The 20107-nt window shown below is 52.2% G+C and overlaps 1 protein-coding gene and 1 long non-coding RNA gene across 3 annotated transcripts in view; both read left to right on the forward strand.

The window, feature by feature from the left end:
- Positions 1 to 8482: 8482 nt before the first annotated feature.
- Positions 8483 to 9141, forward strand: LOC134738630 (uncharacterized). Its single transcript, XR_010124509.1, has 3 exons — positions 8483 to 8583; positions 8686 to 8858; positions 9061 to 9141. It is a non-coding gene; the product is annotated as an uncharacterized LOC134738630 (long non-coding RNA).
- Positions 9142 to 15247: 6106 nt separating this feature from the next.
- Positions 15248 to 20107, forward strand: part of SSBP3 (single stranded DNA binding protein 3) — a 178290-nt gene continuing 173430 nt past the window's right edge. Inside the window, exons 1-4 of one of the 2 annotated variants that reach the window (XM_054486850.2) lie at positions 15248 to 15990; positions 17000 to 17072; positions 17291 to 17352; positions 19983 to 20067. In XM_054486850.2, coding sequence (XP_054342825.1) covers positions 15935 to 15990; positions 17000 to 17072; positions 17291 to 17352; positions 19983 to 20067 — 276 coding nt within the window. In that variant the 5' untranslated portion in view covers positions 15248 to 15934. The remainder of the gene's footprint in view (positions 15991 to 16999; positions 17073 to 17290; positions 17353 to 19982; positions 20068 to 20107) is intronic. The other variant, XM_054486879.2, reaches the window with a different exon arrangement.

Raw genomic sequence — 20107 nt, forward strand, 5'->3', positions numbered from 1 at the left:
ATAATCGCTTGAACCTGGGAGGTGGAGGTTGCAGTGAGCCAAGATTGCACCACTGCACTTCAGCCTGGGCGGCAGAGCAAGACTCCATGACTCCATCTCAAAAAATAAAATAAAATAAAAATAAAAATTTTGGAATTGTACTCAACAAATGTTAGTTATGTCAAGAGCTCCATAAAGTGATCATGCTTCCTTTTTTGCCTTGGCCAGCAGGGAGCTTATAGCTTCATCTGGTGCTCATTCACAGAAGATACACTGCCATTTTCTTTCTCTTCTTATTTCCTTGGTTCTCCTGGTTTCTTCTTTTTTTCTTTAATTAACCTTATACACAATCCTTCTGTTGCAATCTCTTTGAACTGGAATCATTTTTGCAGAGTGGCAGGGGATATATAAATGCCTAGCAGAGGGACTTGCTGCTCTGAAGACAGTTCATTTTCCAAGAAGTAACAATGCCTCACCTAGAACACCGCCCCAGCACCTTGCTCAAACCTAGCCAAGCACTTCACGACTGGGTCTTTGATTTGTTTTGGCATCTGACAACCAACCAGCACCTAAGCGTGGGAATCCCTCCATGCAGAGGGTGACTCACAGCTCTGACGAGTTGGAAAAATACAAAGCAGGTACCAAAAATGGGGGGAGGGGGTTAGTGTTATCAGGCACTCCCATCAGCCAAAGACACTGCTGGTAACCTTTATTCCTGCCCTCCTTCCAGACTTCCCACCCATCTACCCACCTACATATGGCTCAGTTACTAGTCTCACCCTACTTTTGGAATTGAGCCATTTAGGGGACAGAGACATAGCAGAGACATGAGAAGGTAGAGAGGGACTGGAGCATATGTGACCCAGATGTTATGGCTGAGCTTGGTCCTCCCACACCAGGCTGCCCATCGAGTTTGGCCCTGACCTCAAGGCATCTGGAGGACCCCGTCATGGAGACAGCAGGCCCCAGATGGGCCAGCTGGGTTCTCTGCCTTGAGATCTCTTCACCATCTCCAGGCTAATCCTATGAGCTCCCACCTCCCTCGCTTCTCTCCCTCCATAGGAGGCCTTGGAGTGCCAGTGGGGTGCCATGCCTACTATTATTATTTCACGTAAGTATATAAGATGAACCACACTCATCAATAACACTTCCCTGGAAATCATGTTAGCAAGCATGCTTGCTGAGGGGTTTCAAATGTCCCACTGTTCATGGCTTTTGGCTCCATCACCAGTTGTGGTTCCATGGCATGTTCAGGAGTAGGAAGAGCTTGAGATGTCCGGTGTTGAGTTTCCCAGGGCAGGGGTCTTGTTCTTGCAATCACATCTTTGTCTAGTAAGAACAAGCACATGAGCGTGTTCACGGAACCCTTATGGGCTGGGACTTGGATTTCAGGTTCTGGGGGCTCTGGGAGGGAGAGAGAAGGTCAAAACAGTGATGATGCTGGGTAAGAGGCTGGAGTTGGGATGTGTAGATTCCAATCCTAGCCTTGCTGCCTACTAACTGGGTAACCTGGTAAATTGCCCTTCTTCCTCTCCAAGCCTCAGTTTCTCCCCTGGAAAATGGGTGATATAATACCCACCTTTAGGGTTGTTGTGACTGCCAATAAAATAACATTTTATTGATACAGTGGCTCACGTCTGTAATCCCAGCAATTTGGGAGGCCGAGGCCGGTGGATCACTTGAGGTCAGGAGTTCAAGACCAGCCTGGCCAACATGGTGTAACCCCATCTCTACTAAAAATGCAAAAATTAGCCGGGTGTGGTGGCACGTGCCTGTAGTCCAGCTACTTGGGAGGCTCAGGTAGGAAAATCACTTGAACCTGGGAGGTGGAGGTTGCAGTGAGCCAAGATCTCGCCACTGCACTCCAGCCTGGGTGACAGAACAAGATTCCATTTCAATAATAATAATAATAATAATAATAATAATATTTAGAGGCTGGGTGCAGTGGCTCATGCCTATAATCCCAACATTTTGGGAGGCTGAGGCTGGGGGATGGCTTGAGGCCAGGAGTTTGAGACCAGCCTGGGCAACATAGTGAGACTCTCATCTCTTTTCCTTTTCTTTTTTTTGAGACAGAGTCTCGCTCTGTGGCCCAGGCTGGAGTGCAGTGGCACAATCTCGGCTCACTGCAAGCTCCGCCTCCTGGGCTCATGCCATTCTCCTGCCTCAGCCTCCCAAGTAGCTGGGACTACAGGCGCCCACCACCATGCCCGGCTAATTTTTTGTATTTTTAGTAGAGACGGGATTTCACCGTGTTAGTCAGGATGGTCTCGACTTCCTGACCTTGTGATCCGCCGACCTCGGCCTCCCAAAGTGCTGGGATGACAGGTGTGATTTATTTAGAGATGGAGTCTTACACTGTTGCCTGGTCTCTTTTTCTTTTTTTTTAGAGCTAGAGTCTCACTCTGTTGCCCAGGCTAAAGTGCAGTGGTCCGATCTCGGCTCACTGCCACCTCTGCCCCCCAGGTTCAAGCCATTTGCTTGTCTCAGCCTCCTGAGTAGCTGGGACTACAGACGCATGCCACCATGCTTGGCCATATATATATACACATATATGTATATATATATGTGTGTGTGTATATATATATATATATATATTTTTTTTTTTTTTAGAAGAGATAGGGTTTCACCATGTTGTCCAGGCTGGTCTTGAACTCCTGACCTCAAATGATCCACCCACATTGGCCTCCCAAAGTCCTGGGATTAGAGGCATGAGCCACCATGGCCAGCCTCTATTTTTTTTTTTTTAAGAAAGAAGTAAAAAGAGAATTGGAAAAAAAAAAAAAAAAGATAACATTAAGAAAACTAGCACCTTTTGGCTGGGTGTGGTGGCTCACGCCTGTAATCCCAACACTTTGGGAGGCCGAGGCAGGTGGATCACGAGGTCAGGAGATCGAGACCATCCTGGCCAACATGGTGAAACCTTGTCTCTACTAAAAATACAAAAATTAGCTGGGCATGCTGGTGTGTGCCTGTAATCTCAGCTACTCGGGAGGCTGAGGCAGGAAAATCGCTTGAACCCGGGAGGCGGAGGTTGCAGTGAGCTGAGATCACACCACTGAACTCCAGCCTGGTGACATAGCAAGACTCCGTCTCAAAAAAAAAAAAAAAAGAAAACTAGTACCTTTTACCATTTCCTGATCAAACACCAGGCTAGGTACTTGGCCAAGTATTTTATAGCTATTGTCGCTTTTATTTTTATTAATTAATTAATTTATTTATTTGAGACAGATTCTTGCTTTGTTGCCCTGGCTGGAGCGCAGTGGTACAATCTCGGCTCCCTACAACCACTCCCTCCTGGGTTCAAGTGATCTTCCTGTCTCAGCCATCCGAATAGCTGGGACAACAGGTGCACGCCACCATGCCTGGCTAATTTTTGTATTTTTTTAGTAGAGACGGGGTTTCACCATGTTGGCCAGGCTGGTCTCAAGCTCCTAACCTGAAGTGATCCACCCGCCTCAGCCTCCTAAAGTGCCGGGTTTACAGGCAAGAGCTACCATGCCTGGCCTTATTTATTTTTATTTATTTATTTATTTATTTATTTATTTATTTATTTTGAGATGGAGTCTCGCACTGTTGCCCAGGCTGAGTGCAGTGGCATGATTTCAGCTCACTGCAACCTCCGCCTCCTGGGTTCAAGCGATTCTCCTGCCTCAGCCTCCCAAGTAGCTGGGCTTACAGGCATGTACCACCATGCCCAGCTAATTTTTTTGTATTTAGTAGAGACGGGGTTTCACCATGTTAGGCTGCTTTCGAACTCCTGACCTCAAGTGATCCACCCGCCTTGGCCTCCCAAAGTGCTGGGATTACAGGTGTGAGCCACCACCCCTGGCATTTATTTTTTAAAATAATTTTTAAAAAAGAGAGAGAGATGAGGTCTTGCAGGCTGGTTTGTGATCCTCCCATCTCAGCCTCCCAAAGTGCTGGGATTACAGGCATGAGACACCATGCCCCACCCCCAGAGAAGAAACTTTTAGACAGGCCCCTGAAGAAGTGTGATGGTGACTAGGGTCACACCAAGGCAATGAGTGGCTGGTGTCAGAAACTTTTCCTAGCGCAGATAATTGAAAGAGGCAGTCCTTTGGCCTTGGGGTCCTTCTGTTCAGGGAGCGGCACTGAGCAGAGGGTAACAGTGACTCATGAGCCAGCTGAAGGCATCAGAAACAAGTTGCTGGCCAGGCGCAGTGGCTCACGCCTGTAATCCCAGCACTTTGGAAGCCCAAGGCGGGTGGATCACGAGGTCAGGAGATTGAGACCATCCTGGCTAACACGGTGAAACCCCGTCGCTACTAAAAAAAAAAATACAAAAAAAATTAACCGGGCATGGTGGCGGGTGCCTGTGGTCCCAGCTACTCGGGAGGCTGAGGCAGGAGAATGGCGTGAACCTGGGAGGCAGAGCTTGCAGTGAGCCGAGATCAGGCCACTGCACTCCAGCCTGGGCGACACAGCAAGACTCTGTCTAAAAAAAAAAAAAAAAAAAAAAAGAAGTTGCTGACTGCCCAGTTTTGCTGTGGGCTGCCCAATGCCTTGTCCTGTTTATAACGGTAATTTGGGGAAGTGGGCGACTCTCTGAGGGTTAGAGCTAAAGGCTTGAAGTTAGGTTTCCTAAACGCACATCAACCTAGGAAACGTTTATGGGAAGGAATGCTGCAGATGGTTTTCTGTGTGTGTGCGTGCATGTGTTCAAGAAAGGCCAGCAGCAACAGAGAGGCAGAACAGTGAGAGAGGGAGAGCGAGAATGAGAGGGACTGAGCAAAGAGGAGAGAGACAAAAAAAGGAAAGGAGAAAGAGAAACAGAAGTCAAAAGATACACAAACAGTAGATGAGGCCAGGAGAGAGGACAAGAGAAGACAGAGATACCCAAGAAGGCGGGGTGGGAGACAGAAAAACAGAAAAGAGAGAATTCATTTGACAAATGCTTGCTGAACACCTACTAAGTGCCAGGTGCCATTCCAGGCATTGAGGATAAAACAAAGGACAAAACAGACAAAATCTCTGTCCTCGTGGGGGTCTTTCTGGTGGCAGAATGGAGAACCTCAGAGAGATGGTAAAAATTCAAAGAAGCCCACAGAAAGAGACTGAGGGACAAGTGTTCAGAAAGACCCAGAGACAGAAATAAGCCAAGACACAGAGACAGAAGAGGCTGAGACATGTAAAGACGCAGAGAGACAGAGGCACAGTAGAGAGACGAGAAGATGGGAGCCCTAGGAGCGGGAGCAGAGGGCCAGCATTCCAGAGGGGGTGAGAGCCACAGCCCAGGGGCGCTGCTGGAGAAGCTCTTTTCCTGCCAGCCTGCTCAGCGCCACGGCACTAGTGCTCCTGGGTGACCGGTGCTCTCTCATTCCCTCCTCCCAGTGTCCTCTTCAAGCTCCCAATCTCACTGTACTCCCTGTACTCACTGCCCTGGGCTCTCTTGCACTGGGCTGGAAGGATCCTGAGGTGCTCAACAAGCATTTGTTGACTTCAGGAACCACTGCCTCATCATATGGATGGGTAAACTGAGGCCCAGGCTAACAGTTCAGGATGGCTTCCTGGGCCTCCTGGGTTGGAAGCAGTGCCAGATAAAGGACACAGCATTCAACCGGGAGCTAGGACCCTTATGGAGGGTGGGTGCTCTCAGAGGTTTCTGCCGCCTCCACAACTGTGGAGCCTATGAATCATGTGAGAGTAAGTTTTGGAAGAGACCTGTATTTGAAAGCTGGGACTTTGACGTTTGCCGATGTCTGTTTCCGTGGAAACAGGAATCAGAATCAGAGAACGAGCCTGTGAGCTCTGCTCCGGGTGCCCCAGATTGCTAGGGTGAGAGGGCCGCTGACTGGCACACTCCATGTGTCATCTAACTGTCTCTGGAGTCCTCTCAACCCCCAGCACGGGTGACGGGGGAGGGAAGCAGGGCTGGAGCCCCTGCAGGAGGGGTGGCTAGATGGGAGGTTTTGAACACAGGGCTCCACAGGGGGAATAACCAACCTTTATTGAGCACTCTTTGGGCATCTAGTGCTCACCTCTGTATCAGCACCCATGCGGTGTCAGGCACGCGATGGAATGGAATGAGTGGCTCAGATGAAGAAACCTTGCCATTTCCAGCACACTCATCCTCTGGATGAAATTACTCTGTTATGCTTTGCCACAAAACATGGATCCTTCATTTATTCGGCATACATGTAAGCCTAGTACCGGGCAACACAGAGGTTAACAGGAACCTGTTCTTGGCATCCCTCAGTGTCCACAGGTGTCCAGGCTGGGTCCTGTGTTCACAGATGCGCATGAATTCCTACATGAAGCTGCAAGAGCTCCCTGGTCACCTTTCCAGCCTCATCTATCACCACTTCCTCCTGAGCCCCATGTGCACCCCCTGAACCAACCATTGCTCTAACATGTTGGCTGTCTCATGCCTCTGTGCCTTTGTCCATGCTGTTCCCATGGTCTGGGATCCCTTTACCTCTGCTGGCCTGCCTAGCAAACTCCTACTCATCCTTTAAAGCCACAGCTCCAAGCTTGTTTCCCCTGGACAGCCTCATCTCCTAGACTGTGAGCGCCTCAATGGTGCAGGGTGAGTCCCTCCATGTGCCCAGAGAGGTGAAGGCACTTTTCCAACCCTGCTGAGGCCACTCTCCTCCCTCTTCTTAGGGACTCCATGCTAGCTTCACCCTCAACCTCCACCTAGTTCCTCCAGCCTTGCCCTCTGCATGGACTCCCTGCAATCAGCATTTGTGCAGGTTCTAGTGTCTCCCACTTTCCAGCAAAACACAGCAACACTCTTACCTGTGGGTGCTGGCTGTCTCTTACCCCAAGAGTTATCCACACTTGCTGTCTCCTCTCTCCCTCCCACTCCTCCACTGCATTCTCTCTCCTCTGCCTCCCTTCCACTCCTCCACTGCCAGGGTCTGGCTCCAGCCTCATCACTCCTCTAAAACTGCTCTACGTGGCCAGGCATGGTGGCTCACGCCTGTAATCCCAGCACTTTGGGAGGCTAAGGTGGGTGGATCACCTGAGGTCAGGAGTTCGAGACCAGCCTGACCAACATCGTGAAATCCCATCTCTACTAAAAATACAAAAATCAGCTGGGCGTGGTGGCAGGTGCCTGTAGTCCCAGCTACTCGGGAGGCTGAGACAGGAGAATTGCTTGAACCCGGAAGGCAGAGGTTACAGTGAGCCGAGATCGCGCCACTGCACTACAGCTTGGGAAACAGAGGGAGACTCTGTCTTAAAAAAATAAAAAGTAATACTGCTCTACACAGGCCAACTGTGCCCTTCACAGAGCTCTTTCCAAAAGCCGTGTTCATGCTCTGTTGCTCGGCCACTCTCTCCTGGAAGCGCTGTCTTCCCGGGGCTGCCTCCTCATCTGCGGCTCTGGGCAGTCCTCCTTGGTCTCCTTCACTGGCTCCTCCTGCATCAGCCCTGCTGGTAAACCTAGGAGCCTGTCTCTAGCTTCCTCCTGATAGCATCATCCATTCCCATTACAGCCAGAGGAAGGAAGGTCACCTCCTCCAGCTGCCTTCCTTGACGCCCTGGGGCAGCCTAGCGTCCCTGCACTGTGCCCACGGGGGCCTGTGTGTTCCATCACCACCCTTGTCACGTTGGATCTTGTAGGTACTAATGGAGTCATCTGCTTCCCCACAGGTGACAAACCTCCAGGGAGCAGGGACCACAGCTCTCTTGTTCACACATCCATCCCCCACATCCAGGACAATCCCCAACAAGCAACGGGCTGTGGAGGGAGATAGGGCCAGATCATGAAGGACCTTGAATCTTTTTGCTGCGGAATTTGGGCTTCATTTTGGATAAAATGGCGATTCCCCAAAGAGTTTTAAGCAGGAGCGTGACATGGTCAGACCTGTGCCTTAAACACATCCCTCTGGCTGGGGAAGGGAGGGTGAAGGGGAGTGTTCTGAAGGCAGGGAGACCAGTTAGGGGCTATGCAACAATTCAGGGCTGGACCCAACCATCTTTACCACACACCATGGGGCCGGTCTCTGCTCCTCCTCTTTCTTACTCCTAGCCAGTGCCAAGCTTGGCCAGCTGGATCTGGTAAACACGGCACCTTCTGTGTGCTCTCCTCACCCAGTAGGAGGGTATTGGTGCCAGGTACAGAAATGGAGATTGACTACAGGAATTGGATGGGGAGAAATAATGAGGCCGGCTCTGGAGACATGGACTTTGAGGTATCAGAGAGACAGGCAGATGGAAATGCTCTGTAACTGAACACACATGGCTTTGGGGCTAAGAAAAAGGGTCTGCGCCAGTGGGATGGATTCAGGAGTCATTGTCATTGAAGTTCAGGTGCAATCAGTGCCATGTGAACTTGCCCAAACAGACAGAGAAGGTCCAGGACAGAGCCTGAGAGAAGCCCATCTGTCGTAGATTTTACTACTGTTCAGCAAACATTCACTCCTCCTCCCGGCCCCATTGATGCTGGGCTTGGCCATGTGACTTGGGAGCGGATGTGAGGCTTGCATGAGGTGGCCTGGCCTCTGGAGCTCCTTTTACTCTGGAAAGAACATGCCAGACAGCCTCTGCCCTTCAGCCTGTGCCCCAGAATGGGAGACCCATGGGACAGACTCAAGCTGTACCCTGAAGCAGAGCTGCCCAGTTGACTGCAGACCTGTGAGTGAGAAATAAATGGCTTTTATTATAAGCCACTGAGATTTGGGGGCTGTGTGTTATGTAACACTGTATCAGCAACAGTTTGACTAATAAAATTTTTAGAGGAGGCTGGAGAAAAAAGAATCCGTTAAAGGATAACAGGAAGAATAGCCCGAGAGGAAGAGGGAAAACCAGGAGAGAGTGGAGCCCTGAAGCTGTGTGAGGAGAGGGTTTCAGGAGCATGGGAACCTCTGATACTCAGACAGGGGTGTGCTGCGCCATTCTGCACCATGTCCGTAAGTCTTTCCCACATGTGATGCTTGGGTCATCACCCCTCTCTTTTTAGTTTTTTAAAAAATTGCAGGCCAGGCACGGTGGCTCACACCTGTAATCCCAGCACTTTGGGAGGCTGAGGTGGGTGGATCACGAGGTCAGGAGTTTGAGACCAGCCTGGCTAACATGTTGAAACTCTGTCTCTACTAAAAATACAAAAATTAGCTGGGCGTGGTGGCGTGCACCTGTAATCCCAGCTACCCAGGAGGCTGAGGCAAGAGAATCGCTGGAATCTGCGAGACAGAGGCTGCAGTGAGCTGAGATCGCGCCACTGCACTCCAACCTGAGCGACACAGCAAGACTCTGTCTCAAAAAAATATATATTGCAGTAAAATATATATAACAAAATTTACCATTGTAACTGTTTTATAGCGTACACTTCAGTGGCATTGAGTGTATTCACATTATTGTGTAACCAATGGAATCATCATCCATTTCCAGATCTTTTTCATCTTCCCAAACTGAAGCTCTATTATCATTAAAAGCTAACTCCCCACTCCCTCCTCCCCCAGGCTCTGGCAACCACCTTTCTACTCTGTCTCTCTGAATTTGACTATTCTAGGTACTTCATATGACTGGAATCGTAGAGTATTTGTCCTTTTGTGTCTGCCTGATTTCATTTAGCATAATGTCTTCAACGTTCATCCATGCTGTAGACTGTATCAGAACTACATTCCTTTATTATTTATTTAATTTATTTATTTTTAAATTTTTTTGAAACAGAGTTTCGTTCTGTCGCCCTGGCTGGAGTGCAGTGGCATGATCTTGGCTCACTGCAATCTCTACCTCCTGGGTTCAAGCGATTCTTCTGCCTCAGCCTCCTGAGTAGCTGGGACTACAGGCACAGGCTACCACGCCTGGCCGAGGGCAGCTGTCATTCTAAAGAGGTTCCTTTAGGAGGGGCTCTGGTGATTTGACCTGGAGGAAATGAGGCGGGAGTGAAGCCTTTACCTGGGAGAAGAGTGACCAGCAAGAGCAAAGTTTTGGCAAGTGAATGAAAATAGAGCCGTGCTCGTCCCAGATTGAGGGAACTCAGAGGCTAGGGCACTCTGGTGAGGTGGAGTTGGGAGAGGCCGTGGTGGATGTCAGGTTCCTCTCCCCAGCTACCCGGGATAGGGCCTTGCCTTCTGCTTTTTTTTTTTTTTTTTTTTTGAGACGGAGTCTAGCTCTGTCCCCCAGGGCTGGAGTGCAGTGGCACAAGCTCCACCTCCTGCAGTGGCACAAGCTCCGCCTCCTGTGTTCATGCCTTTCTCCTGCCTCAGCCTCCTAAGTAGCTGGGACTGCAGGCGCCCGCCACCATGCCTGGCTAATGTTTTGTATTTTCAGTAGAGACAGGGTTTCACCGTGTTAGCCAGGATGGTCTCGATCTCCTGACCTCGCGATCTGCCTGCCTCGGCCTCCACAAGTGCCAGGATTACAGGCGTGAACCACTGCGCCCGGCAGCCTTCTGCTTTCTTGTACTTCCCAGCGTCCCTGGCTCAAGTGATCCTCCCGCCTCGGACTCCCAAAGTGCTGGGATTACAGACATGAGCCATCATGGCCTGTCAGAGTACTTAAATTCTTTTTTTTTCTTTTTTTTCAAGACGGAGTATTGCTCTGTCGCTCAGGATGGAGTGCAGTGGTGCGAATTCGGCTCACTGCAACCTCCGCCTCCTGGGTTCAAGTGATTCTCCTGCCCCAGCCACCCGAGTAGCTGAGATTACAGGCACATGCCACCGTGCCCGGCTAATTTTTCTATTCTTAGTAGAGATGGGGTTTCACCATGTTGGCCGGGCTGGTCTCGAACTCTTGACCTCATGATCTGCCCGCCTTGGCAGCCCAAAGTGCTGAGATTACAGGTGTGAGCCACCGTGCCCAGCTCAAATGCTTAAATTCTTATGAAGGAAATAGGTAGGAAAAAAACAAAACAAAACAAGGCTGAGCACATGGGTGCTTTCAGATGGAACTAACCCATTCTATACTAACCCATTCCATACTTGAAGCCTGTTTTGCTATATGACCAATTGGCTCAGGAGAAGGATGTGTCCATTGAAAGACATTTCAAAACACATTTGATTTTAAATTTAAATCTACTTCTTTCTTAGCACTTCTCTGTTTGCTGGCCATGAGTAATCATCTTTTTCAATTTTCGAAACATTTCCCCAATTACTGTCTCCCTTGAGCCCCCAAACACCCATCCCAAGCAGCTACTCTCCATCATCAGAACCTTGGGTTCAGCCAACACTGACTAATAGCCTAGTGGGCGATGCCCCATCACTTAACTCTCTTTGTCCTCCCAGCCTGCCTTTGGCACAGGCATTAACATACTCATTGCACAGAGAGGACACTGAGGCTCGGAGGGGAAGGTCACTTGCCCAAAGTCTGCCAGCGAGGCAGTGAAGCCAGGTCTTTGGGTGTTGGATTTTGTATTCCTCCTGTGGAGGCCCCTGATCCCTCAGGGAAACTTCTGCTAAAGCCAGAGCTGACCAGCCCGAAGGCTTTGATCAGAGGTGTCCCCCGTGCAATTCTAGGACTGAGTGTGCTGGGTGCAGAAGCGGGCTGCATACTCAGCTTCCATTGAAACAGGCCCCAGCGGGAGCTTGCATCCATCCTCCTAGCAGCTGTGAGGAGTACTGAAAGAGAGCTTTGAACCAGGGAAAGGGAACAAGGTCTTCTGGCATCCTTGGCAAGCACAGTCTCCTGGGTTGAGTTCATGGGCCTGAAGTCCCTTTCCTTTAACCTCCTCCTTCTGGAGGCCTGGACCCCATCCATCTGGTGCCAGAGCCCAGGATTCCTGCTGCCCTAGTTGCTGGCTGCCAAGAGAGGAAGGAGCGGCCCCTCTAGCCTAAGCTTGGAATTCACCTCTCCGTCTTCGCTCCCACCTCACCTGCATGTCCTGCAACATCTGGTCACCCAGTTCATCTGTCCTTCTGTTCCTTTCACCATGTTAGTGGGTACTGAGGGTGCCCCAGAGAATGATGATCATTCCCTGACCCTAAGGAGTCATATTCCCGTTGGGAAAATGCACCCCTGAACCACACCCATGCAGTGGGGACACGGAAGGCACACCTGCCCCGAACTGGGAGTTCGGAGGGGGGATCTGGGAAGGCTCTCTGAAGGAGACACTGCCTGCCCAGGCTGGATCTGAGAAGTGTTAGTGGGAGTCTGTCACCGGAGGGGGCTTTGGCCAGGGGACTTCACTACAGTGTTAGCTCCACGGGGTAAGGATTTTTGTCTGGTTTATCTCCCAAGGCCTAGAACAGCGTGTGGTATATAGTAGGCATTCAATAAGCAGGTCCTAAAAGAAAGATGGAAAAGAAAAAAAGGAAGGGAGGGAGGCAAGAGAAAGATGGGGGATAGAGAGACAGAGAGAATATGAGTCAGGGTGGCTGTGTGAAATGGCATAGCCATTCTGGAAACTGAAAGTACAGAGTTCCAGGTGGCTGTAGCTTAGGAGGGTGTGGCTGAGCTGAGGGAGTGGCCTTATCTAACCCTATTGTTGGTGGTGTCCGTTCCTTATCTCCCTACTGGGTCCAGTACTTTGGGGCTGGGGTGAGTTTTCCCTCTCTCTCGGTCCCTGGGGGCTCCTGGTGCCTACACTGAATGTTAACATACACAGGTATTGAGCCTGCGCTGTGTGCTGGAGATATACAGATAACTCAAACTGAGATCCTACCCTCCCAGTCTGGTGGGGGAGACAGACAGTAAACAAGTGGCTACAACAATGGGGAGAATGAATGGTGCCAGCAAAACGAGATAAGATTGGAGGGACAGAAGGAGAGGTTTCACTTCAGGAGTGAAAAGCAGGAAGGTTTTTGTGGAGGAGATGGCACTGGAGGGAGGGGATGTTAGCCTTAAAGGATGGTAGAAGAAGGGAACTGGGGCAGGAAGCATTCCAGGAAGACAGACTTCAGGCCCAAAGATGTGGCCTGGGGGGATCCAGAGGGGAAAGGTAGACTGGGGCCTTGAATGCTGTTCATGGGTGTTTGGACTTGCTTCTGATCTGACCACATTTTGGATAATTGTGCCAGCAGCCACACACCTACTTAGGGCTGCTGAGTGGTCCTGCTTCCAGAGAACCCCTCAGCAATCTTCTAACCAGCAGGGGTGAGGGGTGGCTAAGACCCTTTCCCTGCTCTCTCTGCCCGGGCCCTCTCACCATCTCTTTTAGCTCCAACAAGGAATCTACCAACCATCGTGCAGCTTTGTTGTGTCAAGTTCCAGCAAAGGGCTGACCACAGAGTGCCTGGCACAGGATCTCTGAACCCTACCCCTCTCTTCTTGCCACATGTTTGGAAAGGAGGTGCTAGTCCTTTTTCCAGGGTGGTGGGAGGGAGAGAAAAATATAGAAGGGAAATCTTAACATTGTAGCACATCAGATTATCAAGAGATACTGTAGATCTTCTAACCTCCCTTTGCCATTTGACAGATGAAGAAACTGATGCTCAAATAGATACGCTTGTGTTGCAGCCATGAAGTTGAAAGGGCTATGGCCAATCTGGTAGAGTCCTGGGTCATAGTAGGGCCGGAGAAGGGCAGTGTCTTCTTTTTTTAAGCCAGGACCAAACCGATACTCCTAATTTGTGGGCCTTGCAGACACAAGATGAGTCAGGCTTCTTATGAGTCAGTCTGTTGACAAGCCATCCCTGGCCATTCCTAGCCCATTCAAAATAGAAAGAAGTCCAGGGGAAGGCTATGAGCAGGCCAATTTAATTAGTGTGGGCTCTAAGGTACCTTAAGTTAGCCCTATTAAATTAAACCGCCTAGGGGAAAAAATAACTGTAATTATTTCCTTCTTTCCCCTATCCTTGTATTCCAACTCCCAACCTCCATGCTTCCCTCATTCACGAAACAACCTTTAAAATAGGGACTAGCGCACAGACGCCCATAAACTAGGTCTCAGCGTTCCTTTTTTCTGCCCCTTTCCCCTGTGAGCGCTGGGTCCTGGAAGGGAGCAGAGTGAGTCCAGAGGTGTCCGCAGGGCCTGGCTGTAGTCTAATTTAGGGAGGTTGTTACATTGAGTAGAACATTATTCCAAAAATGCACCCAGAGTCTCCTTCCTGAACCAATGCAGATCCTTTTGCTGCGGGGCATTTCTTTTAAAAGCCCCTTTTCTCTCTTCTACAGATCAAAATAAGCAAACTTTAATGGTAGGGAATTATTGTTTATTTTGTTGAAATCTAGTTCTGAGTTTTCCTACTTGAAACGTGTTTTCCCCAGGACACTGACCTATCCTTTAATTGTTTGGTGCGAGGCATGTTAGGGGGAGGGGCGTTACTTGTTTATTGGAACAGCGCAGTTTAAAAAAAAAAAAAAAAAAAATCAACCTAGGCTAACAGTTTCAAGGCTCCCCTAAAGATGTATCCAAACAGGCAGCCAATCAGCGCTTACACAGCTTTTTCTGCTTGACTCTTTTAAAGAGACAGTGCCGACAGTGTTTTATCACATTTAAAGAGATCCGCTCTCTAAAAACAGTCTGAAAATGGGGGAGCCTTCCCCTATTTCGCCGGTATCTGGTCTTAAGAGTCCCCAACGAGGGGCACGCAGTGTGTCTTCTGGGTTCTCGGCGTGGGCAGAAAAGAGTCAGCAGCAAATAGCTGGGTCACTCTGCCAGCCCCCCCCTCAATTTCCCATTGTACACCTGGGTCACTGACAATGGAAGCTTCCCCTCCCCCTACGCCTGACTCTCGTCCCCTTACTCCCCAATTTAGCTCCATTTATTTGAAGTTTGCAGATTTCTGTGGCGCGCATTCCGCGTCGCGGACCGCCCAGGTGACGACCCCCATCCCCGAGTGACACCCTTTCCCGTGGAGAAGCCGAGGGGCTAACTTGCCAGGACTCGCAAACCTTGGAAATTTGGGAGAAATCACTCTCCTTCCTCTTAGTTCAAGTCCCCTGTCCCCAGCCCCTCCCCCCGGCTCCCCAAAGCACGCCAAGGGCCATTTTCGCGCGGCTCCACTTTGGGGTTTTCCAAAGTATTTTAATGATCTAGTAAAGGAACAGCCGCGCGCCTCGGCGCCGGCTTGAGCTGCCCAGCTCTCAGCGTGGAGCTCCGGGCCCGGCGCTCGGAAGCCAGACTGGGCGAGAGTGAGGCCCGGGGGCGGGGCGGGCTGGGGGCCGGGCTGGAGTGTGGGGAGGGGGTCGGGGTCGGAGCCTAGGAGGAGGACAACCGAGAGCGGAGGACGAGATAAGGGCTGGGCTGGTGCGGGCCGCAGCGGGGGGCGGGTAGCTGAGGGGCAGATAAGGGAAAGGGACGGGGCGGGAGGGAACGAGCGGCGACCGCTTGGGGGTCTGCGCCCCCTCCCATCGGACGCTGCCGCAGCGCCCCCCTGGCCCCCAGTGGTCCACGCCGCGGGGAGCGCCGGTCAGATCCCCCTCCTCTCTGGGGCGAGGAGACCAGGGTGCCCCCAGCCCGATCCACGTCGCCCCCCGCCCCGGCGACAGAAAGAGAGGCTCGCGCCCCCGGACGCCCCCAGTTCGCCCGCAGGAGCAGACAGCGGCTCCGCGGAGGCGGCCGCAGCGGGGACTGCCGCGGCCGGCGCTGTCAGGGCGTCCCTCCCGGCCGGCCCGGGCCCGCCCCCGCGTGCGCCGATTGGCCGAGGCGGCCATCCATCGCGGAACGTTGCCGCCCGCCTCGCTCCCTCGCCCGGGTAGCCACGTTCGGTTGAGCTCCAAGTAGACCAGCGGCGGCGGCGGCGGCGGCAGCGGTGCTGGAGGCGCAGAGGGCGGCGCAGGCGGAGCCGGGCGGGCGCGCGAGCGAGCGGAGAGCGGGCGGCCGTGCGGGCGGCGGCGGCGGCACCCCCAGGCCGAGCCGGCGCGGAAGGAGTTCCAGGGCGATGGGGCCGCGGCCGGGGCTGACGCTTTGACAGCTGGAAAGAGCGCGGAGCCAGCGCCTGGGGGGGAGGGAGGGGAGCGCGGCGAGGAGAGCGCCAGCGAGCGAGACAGCGAGCGAGCGCCGGGGAGGGGGCCGGCAGCGAGGGGCAGCTCGGGAGAGCCGGAGCGGTAGCGGCGGCGGCGGCGGCGGCAGCGGCGAGGCTCGGCGCCCTCTTCTCCGCAAACCATGTTTGCCAAAGGCAAAGGCTCGGCGGTGCCCTCGGATGGGCAGGCTCGGGAAAAGTAAGCTCTATTTTGCAAGTGGCGGCCGCGCCGCCGCCGGGCTGCGGGCGGGCGGTGGGAGGCAGGTGGGCGGGGGCCGGAGGCTGCTGCGCCCTCGGGTCCCCGGGTCCAGGCGCCGCCTGCCTGGCCCCTTCCCCGAGGCCGCGGCGGGCGGCGTAGGAGAGCCCATTGTTGGGAGCCGGCGGAGGTTGGGGGATCGGGGAAGGGGCGGCGGGGGGAGCCGCCGGAGGGGGTACTTGGTGGCCGTGGCGCGGGCCGGGCGCGGGGGCCCGCAGTGAGTGGTGGGCGAGGTCCCGCTGCGAGCCTGGACGTTCTCCCCAGCCGGGCGCTCGCCGCGGTGGCCGCACTTTGCCCACCGGGCGCGGGCAGGGGGCGCGTGGCTTCTGCAGCCCCGAAGCCTCCTTTTGTCCGCCCGCGGCGTGAGGAGTGCGTGCCGGGGGCTTTGTTCGGCCGGGAGCGCTTTCCCTTCCCTGCCCTCGGCTTCGTCACCGGCTCCACGTCCTCGGACGCCGGGCTGGGCAGCGACGGTGGCGCCGACTTGGCCCCAGGCTTGGGGCACAGTTGTTTGGGGGGAGGTAATGAGGGTGGCGCTTTGCTGCCCTCTCCAGAGCGCGCCAAGCACCCGGAGTCCAGGGCCGAGTCTCCTCGGACCTCCAAAGCTGGCGAGAGCGTAGCGAGGAGTGCGTCGGGAAAGGCAGGGTGGCTGTGGGGTCGAGTGGCTTGCGAGTTTGAGGAACCTAGGTGGGTTTGCCCGCGACGCCACTTGGAAGTTCAAGTTTGGAGGCTGCTCTCCATCCCTCGCTGTTTGAGGTAACGCATTCCCTGGTCCCCACCCCCTAACTGTTTGCACCTGGCGACCCTGTTTGGGGTGAGTTAGCTGCTTACCTCTGGTCGGGGCCACAATGGGACAGCGCAGACAGGGCTCAAAGACTGCTGGCAAGGTCCTGGAGAGCGCCGGTGGGATCTGACGCCTTTCCCTCTCTCTCTTTGCCCCCTGTCCACTTTCCAGGTTAGCTTTATACGTCTATGAATATTTACTGCACGTAGGAGCACAGAAATCTGCACAGACCTTCTTATCGGAGGTGAGTGGGACTCCCCCCAGCATCCAATTTCTTGACACCCCCTCCCCACTATTCTTAGAGCCTTTGTTTTCAGGAGCAGCCACTGTGGCCACCATTTTGAATTTTTATCACCTTTTGGCATTTATTGTTAGTTGGTCTTCCCAGCCTTTTGGCTCTGGGAAACCCCCAGCCCACCCCGTCTCTGCTCCTCTAAGCTGCCTCTGCTCTTACCTTTCCAGATTCGATGGGAAAAAAACATCACGTTGGGAGAACCGCCTGGGTTTTTGCACTCGTGGTGGTGGTAAGTTTGTGTGATAGTTTTGCATGTGTGTTTGTTTTGTTCTGAGCCCTGGGTCCAAGTGAACAAAGAAGGGAGGCCTGGAGCAGGCCCTCCGCCCTGTGGCCCTCTGCGTTGCACAGAGCGGGGCACCTCGAGGCACTCCGGCCCAGCTGGCCAAGGAGGAAAAGGGCAGAAGAGGATGTTACCTGAAGTTTTGGGGGGAAAACGACAAAACCATCTGTGGTGTTGGGGTAGAAACTCCTTACTTTTACATCTCTCTCTGGGGCTCTAGGCAGGGGGTTTGAAAAAACATTGGAGGATTTTTGTCAATTCTGCATGTTGCTTTAATTAGAGGAGTGGGGGTGGGGCGGCGTGGAGGGGATACCAGGTCTGTTTTACAACTAGCCTGTTCCTTCCTTTTTTTCCTCGGGAGCTCACAACCTTAAGAGAGGACATCTACCGGGGCTTTTTCCAGGCACCCTGAGAAAAAGCAAGAAAGGGCTGCCACTTCCTTTAAAGATACTGATTCAGACTGACTGGTCCTTCCTTTCCTCTGGGAGCTCCCCGCCCCCCTCCCCCACTAAAACCACAAAGTGTTGTTTTACGCAGAACCTTAACTGTGAGGTCAGAGTCGACCTCACAGTGTCTGCAGTTAGGGGCTCCCACTCTCTGTGACTCTCTAACCAGGTCTCTGTGTCCTTTGGGTGTGGGGCCACCGCAGGTCTGGTCTCTGTGTTGGGTATACGAGAGCCAAGAGAGAGCTTAGGGTCAGCCGGAGCCAGTTGCCCTAAGTATATGACCCGGGTGTTTTGTGGGACTGACTGGTGGAGTCTTTGACATCCTTTTGAAAAAGAAAAGAAAGCAGAGTGCCTTTTGATATTTTGATGGAGTTCAGCAAAACGGTGTGTCCTGTCTCCTGTCGTTGGGATCTTAGCGGGTTTACCTGCCAGCTCAGGTTACTGTTTTAAGTCCCTTAGAACAGCAGGAGGATGAAGTGTCTGTTCTAACTTGTACAGAGAAAATGAGTTTTTAATTACTTCTGCCAGCCTCGGAACTGCCGGTCTTGGAGGCATTTGTGTGGCGGAAGGATTCCACCTGTAGGAGTGGGTGATAGGCTTTCTGTGGCTGTTTTTGGAGGGAGTGTGTGGATGGGGTTGGCGGCTCTGAGCGGCTTGGATCTTGTGGAAACTTAGGTTTATGATTGAAGGTTACTTAGGCTTATGAGTGAAGGGGCCGGGGAATTTGTCGTGTTAGAAACCTTTAACGTGTGGAGGAGGTAATCAGATGTGTACGGTTCCAGAAGACAGAAAGGAATGTTCTCTAGCCCCCCTCTGCAGCTAGTAGAAGTCCTGATTTTCCTGTTATATCCAGAATCTCCTGAAACTTCTCCATCCTTATCTCAGCCGCAGGAACGTAGAGTCTGTTGTGTTAGGCCCGGGCGGTGGTGGCTTTGAGTGGCTGTGGTCCTGTTTGGTAGAAGTTGGTTTGTGCGATTTGACACTGAGCAAATGACCCAGGCTTTCGCGAGCGGGAGGAAGCAGTGGAGCTTGTCCGGTGAGGGGCAGCCTGCATTATTCACACCTTGAGTGAGATGCTTGTCTGATGACTTGCAGAGGTGGCTGTTTGTGACAAGGACAAGAGTAGTGGACCCGGAGTCGGACTTTGGTTTTGGTGCCCACTTTACCCTTTAAGCTTGTTCTGTCCCTGGGCCTCAGGCTCCTGATTTGGGGAGTTTCTTAGGTCCCTTGTTAATATCAGTGACAACTCCGTGTTTGAATAGGGCTTTATTGGTTGACATAGGACTTGTATGTCTGTTCTCGTTTTAATACAGAATGTTGGAGTGACCATACAAAATCTTTAGTGCGGGGTGAGGCAGGCATTTCTAGGCCTGCTTCCTTCTTTCCCTTTGCTGACAGGTGCTTCTGTGAAGAGGGCCCTCTACTGCAATGTGAAAGGACTGGATACTTGGTTGTCCATGACCTGTCCTTTGCCTAACTGATCTGTGTTTTTTGGTGTATGGAGGGAGGAGTGGTTCTTGAATAAGAATTTCTTGAGGGAGGGCTTGGGTGGGAGTGGGGGTGAGGTGGGAAGGGTGGAGGTGCGGGCTCTGGGATTAAGAACCTGTAAAGTTCCTATTGCCAGAGTCTCCCAAATTGCTGCATATATGAATCATAGTTGTGTTCTGACTTTGGCACTTGAACCTTTTTTAGGATATGCAGCCATTTTGGTTTGGGTGGTAAAAAGGAAACAGATTAGAACAGTATGGATTCTCGTCCACATTTGCGTTCATCCTCCTAGGGCATCCATGAGTAGGTTCTACTAACCCCTTGGAGCTTCAGTTGCCCCCTGCGTAAAGTGGAGAGAAAATTGCGTACCTTACAGTATATGGTAGACACAAGTAATACGGGTGTGAGGCATCCGGCACGTAGTAGGTATTTGATATGTAAAAACTATTACTGCAATTACTAATGGCTGGCTTGCCAGAAGTTGGATGTGTTTTGTTTTCTAGGCTGTTTGCCCAATGAGAGCTGATAAGGTGGGATTGAGCCTTTGGGAGACCTAGTACTGTTAGCGCCATGCATTGTGCACTTGCCGTTGTGTACACAAGTAATAATTAGTAACCTGACCTTATTTTATTTTCCTCCTTGCAGTGTATTTTGGGACCTTTACTGTGCAGCTCCTGAAAGGAGAGACACTTGTGAACATTCAAGTGAAGCAAAAGCCTTTCATGATTATGTGAGTAACACATTTTTAATCCTAGCAATAATTATAGGGT

This window comes from Pongo pygmaeus, chromosome 1, assembly GCF_028885625.2.
Source record: "Pongo pygmaeus isolate AG05252 chromosome 1, NHGRI_mPonPyg2-v2.0_pri, whole genome shotgun sequence".
NCBI classification, from domain to species: domain Eukaryota; kingdom Metazoa; phylum Chordata; class Mammalia; order Primates; family Hominidae; genus Pongo; species Pongo pygmaeus.